Source organism: Ictalurus furcatus, chromosome 11, assembly GCF_023375685.1.
Source record: "Ictalurus furcatus strain D&B chromosome 11, Billie_1.0, whole genome shotgun sequence".
In the NCBI taxonomy this organism is placed as follows: Eukaryota; Metazoa; Chordata; class Actinopteri; order Siluriformes; family Ictaluridae; genus Ictalurus; species Ictalurus furcatus.
Window position 1 is genome coordinate 25,578,476 of NC_071265.1, and position 12,990 is coordinate 25,591,465.

Here is a 12,990-nt window from a genome sequence, read left to right on the forward strand (position 1 = left end):
GTTCCTAACTTCCTAACCCTTACCTCACCTGTATCTGATACTTCCTTAATCCAACCTAACCTGTTCCTGATCATCTCACACGGACCTGACTCTTACCTCACCTGTACTTCACGTTAACCCTACCTGGAAGTGATTCTTACCTTACCTAAAGTGAGTCGTATCTGACCCTTATCTTGACCCTCGCTTGTAGTTTGAGCCTCACCAGTGTGTATTCAGAAAAAGCATGACCTTCTCTCATGTACTCGGTTGGAGGTTCAGAATCTCATTAATGCTGTTGTGATCATGCACACGTGTCTCTGATATTTAAAGACATAGTTTGTAATTGAATTGCCATGTTCTGGATCTAAAAGAGGCAACTCAAGAGACATCCATAGCCTTATAGGTGGTATGGTTGAGAGAGGGGAAGGATAAGGCCTGCAGTTGTTTTCACTGCAATTGCAATTCTCCTGTCAGACAGTAGAGGGCTCTAAAAATTACAACCTAGTTCCATTAAATCAAAGGTACAATCAAACAGTGCAAGACCAGTGGGGTTAAGATTAATGACACGTAGACAACTTTAATCCATCCAGACTCCAGTCCTGGAGGCCAACAGCACTACAGAATTTAGCAATTTAGCACACTTTAACACACCTGATTCAGCTAATTACCCAGGTCTTCATGGTGTGTGTTTATGGTCCTCCAGGACCTGGATTTGAAAACACTGATTTAAACAAAACCATATTAGACACGAGCAGTGGACTCATCCTCCCTAAAAGAAATGAGTGACTGTATTTTTTTAGATCACCTAAGGCAAAAGGAGGGGTGTGTGTGTGTGTGTGTGTGTGTGTGTGTGTGTGTGGTTTGAATGAAGCCAGAGCTGTGGAGAACAGGAACAGCATGAACAGCATGACATTTTGAGTTAGTTATCACATTGCACTTTGTGTTATTTAACATTTTGTCCTGTGCATTGTTGTTTTGTCCACTGTGTCCAATCTGGACATCTCTTACCTCTGACATAGAGATTAGCTGGAGCGGAGTATCTTGTCCCGGCGCTGTTCATCGCCACACACTCGTATTTTCCCTGATCTGATTCCTCGCTATTCTCTATCTGCAGCGCACCTGAAAACAACACAGCAGGTCACATAACCACAGGCACATTGCTATAAAACAAAACCACAGTCAGTTTTAGGTACTCTGGGACTTTAAAAAGGACAAAGAGTGATGATTATATCACTGCAGCTACAGCCTATCATTACATGTTGGCAGCAATTGCTGTCCTTTTTAAAAAAAGACTGCTAGTGTCTTTGTCCTTAAGCCAGACAGATCCATGCAGCAACACAGACAAGTTGGAACAGTCCCCGGCATAATACAGAGCTGCCGGACTAGAATGAATGCACTCTTTAGACTGAGAGAAGCTGTCCGCTTTTATTTGAAGGATACATAAATAAATTTGTGACCTCTACCCATGAATCCGTCTCGGATGTGTCAAAATTCAAGTCAGGGCACGCTTAGTTTAATAAATATACAGTAACAGTACTGTCATAGGTGACTTCCAATTGTCTGCATGTATGAATATGAATACTGGGGATTCTTCTCCAAAGACATGGCCGAGTGTTCTTGTTCTTCCTTCACAGTGTTTTTCAAATCTTAAGTCTAAGCAGAGAGTGAAAGCTCAAGAGTCGGCAAAAGCTAACCTCACTGGACGTGAATCAAGAATACACCCTGGATGGAATGCATTAACACCTAGGGGCAATTCATAGTAGCCAATCAACCTACTGCCTTGTTTTTTTAGGAGATGGGAGGAAACCAAAGAACCCAGAGGAGACCCACATGGAAATTGGGAGAACTTGCGAAAATAAACTCCACACAGAGAGTGCCACGATCTCAGGATCGAACTAGAGACCATGGACCTGTGATCTCCTGTGCATCCATGTTGCCAGTTGGTTCAAGTAGGGTTAAATAATCCTGATTCTCCCCACATACTCGGTTGTAATTACTTCGGTTTGAGTGGCACAACAGGCAGGTAGTCCTGATGTCAATCAAGTGTGCATATTAGACAATTATGCCATGCTTGTTGTTATTAAATATGAAATAATTGTAATTTTTTTCCCCCTGGGACTTAATATGTGTGTACAGCAATGGTTAATAAAGTGCATATTCATTCAACTGGAGCAATTTTTTAACAACATAATCATCCAAATACAAAGTAGAGAATGAAGATCCAGCCCTGGTGTTGTGACCGAGGATGCCTCCTCTTTTTCGAGTGCGTCCCCAAGACCTTTGAGGACACATCTAATTTGTGTTGAGCTCGCTGGATGCAGTATGTGGGTTCTTTAGGTAATCTTTATCTACTGCAATGAAGCCTCTTGGTGTGATGCTAGCTTTATTTTATAGTGATAGTAGCTATTTCGTTATTTGACAATACTTCAGTGTAACACTAGACAGCTAGTTATACTTAATACAGTATTATACAGAATCACTTGCTATTTACGCTTAGCTAAAATGCTAAAATTACAGTCCCTTTTTGCAATGCTAGGTAGCTTATTCAGTCGTATAGGATTCAGTGGAGTTTTTTTTTGTTGTGATAGTTGCGCACACAGAAATGCTTGATTTTGCGGCAGCTTTTTTTCTTCCAAAAATTTCGATGCGGTTTTGCGGAGTTTTTTGTGATTTTTTTTTCTTCTTTGTGGAAAACCTCTCGAATTGCACGGAATTGTCTTTCACGGGGACGTTTGTCGGTAAACGAGACCATATAGCTGTACTCTTGCTCGACTCTGGTGAATCGAAGACGGCTTTGGCTGAACGCACGTTGTGACGATGTCACTATCGGAATAGTTTCCATGATTTTGCGTTCATTTCTGCGAAATTATCCGCAAAGTCCCGGAGGGCCTGCTTATTTAATGACAATTTTAAACCTTAAGCAGACCATTTAAAAGTTTATACTGAATAAGTTTGCAATTCATTTCAATCTGGCATAGGAATAAGAAAGCATGTGTGATTTCATGTAACACACCACAATGTTCTGGTTAAATCTCGAGCACCCACCTGACTCTGGGTTTCTGGATCTGTCATGTTGACGCATATTTCTTACAACACATTTGAATAAAACACGTACGTATGATGTTCAGTTGTGACGTACAGTTAGTCCTGTGAATATACGTGATGTTTCAGTGTAGTAACACCGTGGATCTGCGACACACATCATGCAGCTGACTGATGGAAGCACACATATTAAAAGAAGCCATGTTTTGGTGCTGGATTTCAGAAGCACTTCCTGAAATGCACCGTGGGATGGTTTATAAGTGTGCACATCGACAAATTAAAAGAGAACCGAAGGATGATGGGACTGTAGAGACTTGGTGGAGCATCGATAGAGGAGTTCAACTTATTAATATCTAAATATCAGTCTCTCCATATTTGATCGATATATTTTCTTTTTTGTAGACATCTAGGTCTCTGATGAACACCCGAGGATGCTTGCACACACACACACACACACACACACATTCTCTATCACAGCAGCCTGGGTTGTTCCAAATGCACACTTTCTCTTTCACTATTTTTCTCGATTACTTTTTAATCAATTCTCGATATACAGCTTTCTGTCGTTCTCCTACCTCCCATCCCTCATCTGTTCTTTTTCTTTACATCTCGGATTTTAGAGTCAGTTTTAGCGTCTGTGCAATACACATATACAGACAGAAACCTTATGATACATTGAAATACTGATCGCTGATGCTAAGGGGTTTTCACACTGGCAGTTTAGTCTGAAACAGAGCACGGTTTGCATGAAAAATTGGTTGTCATGCAGACCGGGCACCACAATACCAAACCCGGGACTACCTGTAGGAGGTGGTCTGAATTCGGGGTGCACTGGAACCGAGGCGCGATTCCCGTGAACGAGATTGCAACTTGTACTCGGGTCCGCACTTATCGAGGACATAAAGTTCACATTTCACGTAACAACCCCTAAAAAAACCCCCAAAAACCCTACTCTGGCGCTTACACCTCTACTCTGCGCACTTTGCTTCTTCTAGAACTCAATTATAAGTCTTGTACAGTAGCACTACTCGTATTGTTCTGCCGCTTGATATATCGCCTTGCTTGTATTTCCTCATTCGTAAGTCGCTTTGGATGAAAGCGTCTGCTGAATGAATAAATGCAAATGTAAATGTAAATGTAAAGTAACCTGCGCATGTGTTGTAGCCGTTGACGCCGTCATTAGTTTTCACAAAACACGTGTACCGCGAGTGGCAGGGGATTTTGTGGAACACATAAGAGGTCCACTGCTGCACATAATATCTGCTGAAAAGTAATAAACGACTAAATAAATAAAGAATTATATACGGTGAGTCGCGCAGTGTCCTCCATGCGTGTTTGTGATGACGTAAGATGAACACAGATGCACCGGGGTGTGATAGAAACAAGTGAGTCTGAAACCAGACCAACGATGCCGGGGGGAGGTTGGCTGGGAACACTCGCAGTCAGATTCGGACCACAGCAAACGTACCCAGTGTGAAAACCGCCTACATCTTCTTAAAGCTGTACTGATTCTCACTGTTTCTTTCTCTCCTCATATAAAGCATACTATAGAGATCTGTTCGGTTCTACCGTAAAGCTTCTTCAGATGGGTTTTATCAGTCTAAATGCACTGCCAAGAACTGTTTACACACTGAGCACAAAGAAATGGAAGTGTTGAGTGAAATCTCGCATTTTACACTGATTATTCAGATCATTTCTGCTTCTCTGGTTCGCACATCCAGTCACACTCTGACCATCGCACAAAAACTTGTGAGGCAGAGCGGGTTGGCCACAAATCGCAGGCTTGGTGGTTCGATCCCCGGCACCTCCGTATGCCGAAGTGTCCGTGGGAAAGACACTGAACCCCAAGTTGCTCCTGATGGCAGGCTAGTGCCATGAATGGGTTAAAGTCCTAGGACTTTACTGACTGTGTGTCTGTAGAGGAGTGTGACTGAGTCAGGGTGTCAGCTGCTACAATTAACACTATAAGATAGGAGCACACAGTTTTACTATTTGAATAAAAGATAGTGTAAACTATTTGTCTCAGTTTTAAACAGTGCTTCATGAACTAAGTTTCAAAATTGAAAATGAAATTAGTTATTGGTAGTGCATTCAGACTTCCATATTGGAAGCTTTCTATATTCCAATTAACTGTCTTCATGTGGTGTTTCTGAAGTGAATAAATCAGGCAGATGATTGAAACCTTCATGCACTGAAATGTAAGATCAGAGAGCAAGAGCGAGCGTGAGCGTGAGAGAGTGAGAGAGAGAGTGAAAGAGACAGAGAGAGAGACATACAGACAGACAGATAGACGGAAGCAATGGTAGACTCTGTGGTGAGCGGAGAAGGAGGCGGTGATGCATTCAGATGTTTTGTATTTCCAGCATTCTTACCTCTGATTGGTGTACCACCTAGTGAGGTAATATAAATGCAAATCAGATTAGAGAGACAAATTAGTAGGGCAAAGAAAGAGAGGAACAGGAAAAGAGGAAATGTATGACACATTTCCTAGTCTATAGAAGTGCTGTGTATGTGTGTGTGTGTGTGTGTGTGTGTGTGTCCCATCATGCTTCACTCCACACTCTGATCCATATTCTCACTCAGCTCTACTGTGGTCTTAAAATTTTGCAGTGGCTTTACTGCTGCATCAAACACACACACACACACACACACACACACACACACGCACACACGCATGATGCAATACAGAGAAAGGAATCTCCCTCACTGCACTATAATCACACGACAATAAGAACAGACATGTTTTTATGCTGTTTAATGTCAAAGTGCTTGACCAAACATTGTTTTGCTTTACTCCTTTATTCCTGTATTTTCTGCTTTTAAAGTAATTAGGATGCTGGACATAATCGTACATATCTTACATTCAGAAAGCATTGAGAATTCACTGTGCTTAGCAAGAACCTTCTACATGAACGGCCAATTACTGTGGTACTTAGAACATAAGAAATTATTATTAAAATTAAATAAATAATTGCTCTGAATTCATGGAGCAAAGCATTGTTGATAATTGCATGGTGTAACCCACTGAGCTTCAGTTTGTGGTCAGTGCAATTAAAGTGTCATCTTAGTTCCAAGGAGCTTTTTCGTAAAAATATACCAACAAAAAAATGACATTATTCCATGGTGGTATAAAAAAAAAAAAAAAAAGTGCTTTACGATTACCCAGTCCCACCCACAATAACCCTCCCCCCCAAAAAAAGCGGTCAAAAAATAAAAAAATAAATAAAAAGACAGGAGATAAGTGAGTGTGTTTGTTTGGTCTAACTAGGTATCATTAGTCTGACCAAGAAAACACATCAATAATGTCTTAAAAAGCATTTATGACACAATTTGTCGTCTTTTTCCTCTCTGACAGTGCTTGAAGTTAGGGCTGGGTATTGCTGACTACCTCATATACTGCATGTATTACGGTATATCACACTGTACGACGACGCACCAAATCCTTTTCGCATATCACATCAAGATTGTTACTGCTCAATACAAATTCAGAAATAGTTTTACTCTTTAAATGTAATAAAAGTTCAAATTTAATTACATGACAATTGACACCAATTAAGGAAAAGCATAAGCCAGTCATTTCAATACAGATTTTTTTTTTTATATATATTTATTTGTAACTTTTCCAACACAGTATTTCAGTGCGAATATTTAACTACAGATTACTTGTTAATCAGTTAAGCCCATAAAGCAAATGTGGTGAACAATACCTTCATTTAAATGTAGAGTAAAATTAATGAAGGGCATTACAGAACAGCTGTAAGGGGGATAACAGAGAAAATGCTTTGCTAAAACGGCCATAGCGGATTCCAACTCGTGAGCCTTCCAAGTGGAGGACTATAAAACGGAAGTGCTTGTTTCGATCGTTTCATTTCCTCGTCTGTCATGTAATCATTTTTGTAAAGCGTTGCAACAGATATATTTCAATAATTTGCCAGGCAGCACAATATCATGCATGGCTCGCGATTAAAGCAGCGCAAGAGAACGAGTGAATCCGCGAGTTCAGTGTCAATCTCTCTCGAGCAGGGACAGAAGAGAGTAGAATCATTCCCGGTACACAAGTACCGGTGAGCCCTGAGTACACTTCAAGCCCACTTCAAGCACTTTTATTAATTTTACCTGACTGCTTCAGCGGGTCAATGTCTTCAGTCAATGATGGCAGTGATGGCAGTTGTCAGGGGTGGGGAAGGGTGGAATTCATATAAAAATGCAACAATTACGACAAAGAATCGTGAGTTTCACGAAAACAAAACAAAACACGCGATAGACTTAAAGGGGAAACTAACACAAGGGTAGATTTGGGGCTTCTGAAGCAGCAAAACAAGTGGATACACTGCGGTTATATGCTAATATTGATAGTTGTTATATGCAAACAGCCCTTGGGAAGAAGTAAGCATACAGCATACACTGTACATGCATATGGCCCCGAATACACCACTGATACACGGTATATAAAATCTGACATGACAGTTTTGTTTTTTTTTAAACCTCCGGTAAAAATCATGCTGTACATGTTTGCTAAACTAAAAGTAAACGTATGGTTTGGTTCTCAATCTACTCAAAAGCGTAAAAAATAATGGACATTACAGAATATGGATTCATTAATAAACAGAATGCATACAAGGCATAAACTGTAAAACTTCTGTTTGCGTGAGCAATCTTTAAGCATTATACTCTAATTCTATGTGGATTGACATAGAAAAGGTTAACGTATATTTGAAAAAATAGGCAAAACAATGGAAAGACTATTCGAAACAGGGAAATATGGACAGATTTTGGACATATTAAAAAATTGCATACAAAAAAAATGTCTCCCAGTTTACTTCACCCACCCACCAGCTTTCCGCTATCACATGACGGCTACCGAACAGGGAGGCTGAAGGCTAACACGTGCTTCCTCCAAAATGCAAGACGCCAGACACTATCTTTTCAAACTGCTCATTCTATGTCACAGACGCTCATGATTTGCTAATGTCCCACTGTAAAAAAAAAAAAATAAACAAAAAAACTGCTGTAAATTTTAGTAAAGTACTGTAACAACTGTAAAACGTAGTAATGTAATATCTTACTGTTGTATAAAACAACATAAAGCAATATATTTGCTCATACAGGATACAACTGAGGTGAAAGTTAAGGGTCTTGTCCAACCATGACAGCTTAAAGGTGCTGGGATTTGAACGCACAACCTTCTGATCTGTGACGCAAAGCCTTAACCACTGACTCACCACAACATCACCGCAGCTAGCTTGCACTGATCCAACAACTTCTACCACTAAACGAACTCCTATAAAAGATTGCGCTGATTCAATACAAGCGAGCTGAGCTAGTTGAGCTAGTTGTGCTGGCTCAGTAAGAAGGTCACGTGTTCAAATCCCAGCACCACCAAACTGCCTTGAATTGGGTCCTTAAGCAAGACCCTTCAGCTCAGTTGTATCCTGCATCAGCCAAATGTACTGGGTTATGTATTATATTGTGCTATGTATGATATTACAGCTCTTTACTGTAAATATGTTTTACAGTTGTTTACAGTAAATTTTACAGTACCTTATTCGCAGTGCCAGTACATTATTTTTAAATTACTGTAAAATCTGCAGTAATTATTTGCAATGCACTGTGATTGACAGGTGAAAGAGAACGTGCCATCCCTAACAGCCAGAAAGCACGGCCAATTTTGCTCCCTTGTTCTCCTGAGCACAGATGGCTGTGATGAGTCCCTACCATGTAAAATCCTGCTCATTGTAAATACGATAGACCATTGCAATCAAGTAGCTTATGTTCAAAGTATTTACCACAGAAACAGTCTAGTATTTGACTTTACAGCTTCTGGCTGTGTAAGTTTTCTGCACAGTCACAGTAAAAATTGCGATGGTGCTGTATTTTAGCGGTTTGCTTTCCTAAAGAAATAAAGGCAAAAACATAACTGAAGTGAATTATTACATTCTCTCTCTCTTCTTCTTCTTCTTCTTCTCATCCTTCTTCTTTTTCTTCTATGTTTTATGTTTCTCTTTTTTTTTTTTTTTTATATTGGTCTGCTGTGTATCTCTCCAGCTCTGTCCATGGCTCTTCTGGGCTGTAAACAAGTTGGTGATCGACTTCTAAAGACGCTAATCGCTAATCCACGAATTATGGCTAAACAGAAACATGTTCTGGTCTTGATAAGAGTCTTTTTGTTACACACACAATTATGGCGGCGATATTTTAACGTGAGCCAGGAGAAGTCCATATAAAAACGGAATAGCGTTCCCTGGAGGAAACTGGTTTAGACCACGGTTATAATTTCAGAGCAGTTCTAGTGTTAGGAACAAATAATGCGCTTAAATGACATACATATGTGCACTAACTGCATGGAGGATTGGGGATTTCCTTAATGAGCAATGCTTGCTCTATGTCACAGTCTTACAGGTCACAATAATTACCATTTGTTTGCTTGTAACACCGCTGAATTACAATTCTTACCTTGGCTATACTTTTGGCCAAATACATAACTTTGAGTGCACTACCAGGAACTGTTCTTATTCCATAGTGAAACCAAGTGTAATTAAAGTGTGTTCTTAATGACCGAAAGCAGGAGGGATAAAGGCACATCAATCATACAGAAGCATACAGGCAAGACACTGGCGTCCACTGTTTTGTTTCCTTAAATCTTACCTGTATCTAACAAGTAATTATATGCAAATTGCAGTTCTTCAGTAATGTCATTCAGACTTGCTGATATGGTTTGATATGGTTGTCATACTTTAATCTATATATACCTATGGGGAAAAAATGGACCAAGCCCCAAATGGTAAAATATTAAAGTCTTAATGTCTTAAAAACAAATCACTGGTCAGGAAATTATCAAGAATTAAACAAACAGATAAAGTAATTTAATATAGGCGTGCGTTTCCCTTTGATTTATTTAGATGTTTAAACCCTGTGGGTAAACTTGCAGACAGCGTTATATTTTTATTTTATATTATTTCACTTTTAATTTTCATTTTATACACCCAGACATGTGTTAACTTCAATTTTACATCAATCATTTTTATTTGTCATCATGATTTTATTTTTGCATACAAGAAGACCATATAAGTGAATTTTTCTGTTGGAATTTTTTTTTTTTTTTTTACATTTACATTTACATTTATTCATTCAGCGGACGCTTTTATCCAAAGCGACGTACGAATGAGGAAATACAAGCAAAGCGATATATCAAGCGGAGAACAATACAAGTAGTGCAAGAATTTTTTTTTTTTTTTTTTTTTAGCTTTTCCCCAAACAGTTCACTTTAGCAAAAGTTAACAAGCCACTGGTGGCACAGGAGGTCTGCGTAGTGCATTTGCTAATTCTCTGACCAATGATATGTTGTTATGACCAGTGAAAGCTTAATTGGCACATTTTCTTGTTTTTTTTTTTTTTGGCCCAGGAGTGTACATGAACGAAAATTCCCCATGTAGCTGAATGTGGAAACATTATGTGGCAGCCATTTTGGACATTTGATATCACTTATTAAAGCCTGAGCTCTATTTGGTATCATTCCCTTTTACCAAAGTAAAACTCTGTTTCAATGATGTAACAGTGAATCCCATGTTCATTAAATAAGTGCTTTTTAATGATAATGCTACAGTCACATTCCCAGGTGAAAGGTACGAGCTGCAGAAGATGTACCCTTCTGGGTACCGTCAGAGTGACAAGCTCTTGTACTTTAGAAGGTAGTATTTCACTACTTTATAAGTGGCTGTAAGTGTGTTTCCATTTGAATAAAATATATAGTGTCACAACAGTCGTGTGTGAAATGGATATTCAGGTTTCATATTCATCTAAGGTTCAACCTGAGAATTGAGTTATAATGGACTGTTCGATAATAGGGATCACCTCAGTATAGCATTGCTTCAGTGTTTGGTCACTGCTGGAGTGAAACCCGCTCTCTGTAGTGCACTCAAGACTTTCTGAAGAGTTAAGTTAGAGGCTAACCTAGTTAATGATCTCTGTGAACTTTCCATCGATAGAGGTTATGTCGTCTGTAGAGAGTGGCTGCTCAACTAATCGCAATCTGCTCAAGTGACTGAGGAGAAATGAAGCGGATGCTCATATGATCGGCCAGAAAGAAACGGTGTGTAAACGTGTGTTAGGGGAGAAAAGAAAAAAACACAGCAGAAAGTTATGGGTGTATTTCCCGCCGTGTAATCAGTACCCTGTCAATATATACTTTTATATATTAGAATTTTGGGAGCATTTCATATATAAATGAACAATTCATTCATAGTTTTAAGTCGATGAGTTTCCAAGTGATGTTTCTACATTTCCAAGTGTTTTTACAAAACAAGCCCATTTGACCTTTACAGGAAAACTAAATAACTCGACTCAGCTGATACAAAAATATATAAAAAAAAAAAGATATACTCCGACGCAAATACCTCACACACATTTTTTTTCATTCATGGGTTTAAAATACTTGAACGTAGCTACATTAAGGACAGCATCATTTTAATAGTTCAACTAAAATGGTTGCAACTTTGATGAAACCTATAAGTGTGTTTACGTGTGTGTGTGTAGAATGTGGGTTAGACTGATTCTCATACCTGAGCGCAGCTGTTTGATTCGCCCATTGCTGCCATTGATGTCGACAGGGAGAAAGTCTTTGAACCAGAAGATTTCGGGGTCGGGGTTCCCGCTTGCTGCGCACAGGATGGTGGCTGTGCGGGTCCTCTCCACCACCTTCAGCTGAGGACCCATGTCTATGGTGGGGAAACCATGAGGGATCTGGTCCTCTGCGCACACACACACACACACACACACACACACGCACACACACGCACACACACACAGTGTTAGCAGTCTGTATAGACAGATCTCGGTCACTTCTCTTAACCTGAGCTCATAAATTTGCATACACTTTGAAGAATCTGCTAAATATTAATAATTTTAAAAACTATATAAGCGAGACCACAAATATCGCATTTTGTTGGTTATTTAGTCCTGCCATGAATGCGCTACTTCACATAACAGATGTTTACATACAGTATAGTCCACAAGACACAATAATAACTGGATTTACACAAAGGGACCAGTTTAAAAGGTTGCATATGTTTGATTCTTAATACTGTGTGTTGGTACCTGGATGATCAACGACTCTTTTTGAACATTTTTAATGTTTTGTGATAGTTGTTCATGAGTCGCTTGTTTGTCCTGAGCGGTTAAACTGCCCTGTGTTCTTCAGAAAAATCCTCCAGGTCCTGCACATTCGTTACTTCTCCAGCATCTTCTGCGTATTTGATCGGTGTAAACTGTTATTATTTTGTCTTTTGGGAAACATATTTTAAGTAGCTTCTGAAGGGCAGGACAAAATGAAAAAAAAAAAAAAAACGTTCTTTAAACAAAATAATAACAATTTACACCGATCATCCTGTTCAAATGTTTACACCCCAAAATGCCCCCCAAATTTTTTTTTTTGGTTTACAGAGGTTAAGGTTAGGGTTAGTAAGGCAAGTAAGTTGAGTTAGTAAGACAAACATCGTGTGTGTGTGTGTGTGTGTGTGTGTGTGTGTGTGTGTGTGTGTGAAAAACAAACAGAAGCAATCTCAAGGTGTGTTATCAGTCTCTCCCTGACAGCCGATAGTGTGGGAAACACTGGCCGGGTGTAAATTGAGCTCAGCGAGTACAGAACAAAAGAATGTATGCCTCAGTAGTGTGTTTAACACTAGCATGCATCTCATACACCAATTAATGTGTGTTAATGGCTGAACTGGAACTGGGGACAGTGACAATCTTAGTGTGTTGATGTCACTGCATGTTAAACGACTGAAATGCCGCTTGCTAAGTTTCACAAAAAAATCTCTACTGCCGTGCTTCAGACACACAATATGATGGTTAAGTTATCCCTACCAAGCTCATTTTACTATTAAACAAACAAAAAAAAAAAGGAATTAATACATAAAGGGATACATTTATACAATAGACAGTTTGCACCCCTGTAGTTCTGGGTGACGAAAA

The 12,990-nt window shown here is 39.4% G+C and overlaps 1 protein-coding gene across 5 annotated transcripts in view; it reads right to left on the reverse strand.

The window, feature by feature from the left end:
- The window catches only part of ptprfa (protein tyrosine phosphatase receptor type Fa), a 261,978-nt gene that overhangs the window by 95,747 nt on the left and 153,241 nt on the right, over window positions 1-12,990 (reverse strand). For 4 of the 5 annotated variants that reach the window (XM_053636814.1, XM_053636813.1, XM_053636815.1 and 1 more), the window contains exons 4-5: window positions 11,580-11,768; window positions 988-1,098 (exon numbers count right to left, since the gene is read on the reverse strand). In XM_053636814.1, coding sequence (XP_053492789.1) covers window positions 988-1,098; window positions 11,580-11,768 — 300 coding nt within the window. Of the gene's footprint in view, window positions 1-987; window positions 1,099-5,393; window positions 5,412-11,579; window positions 11,769-12,990 lie in introns of all 5 variants that reach the window. The other variant, XM_053636812.1, reaches the window with a different exon arrangement.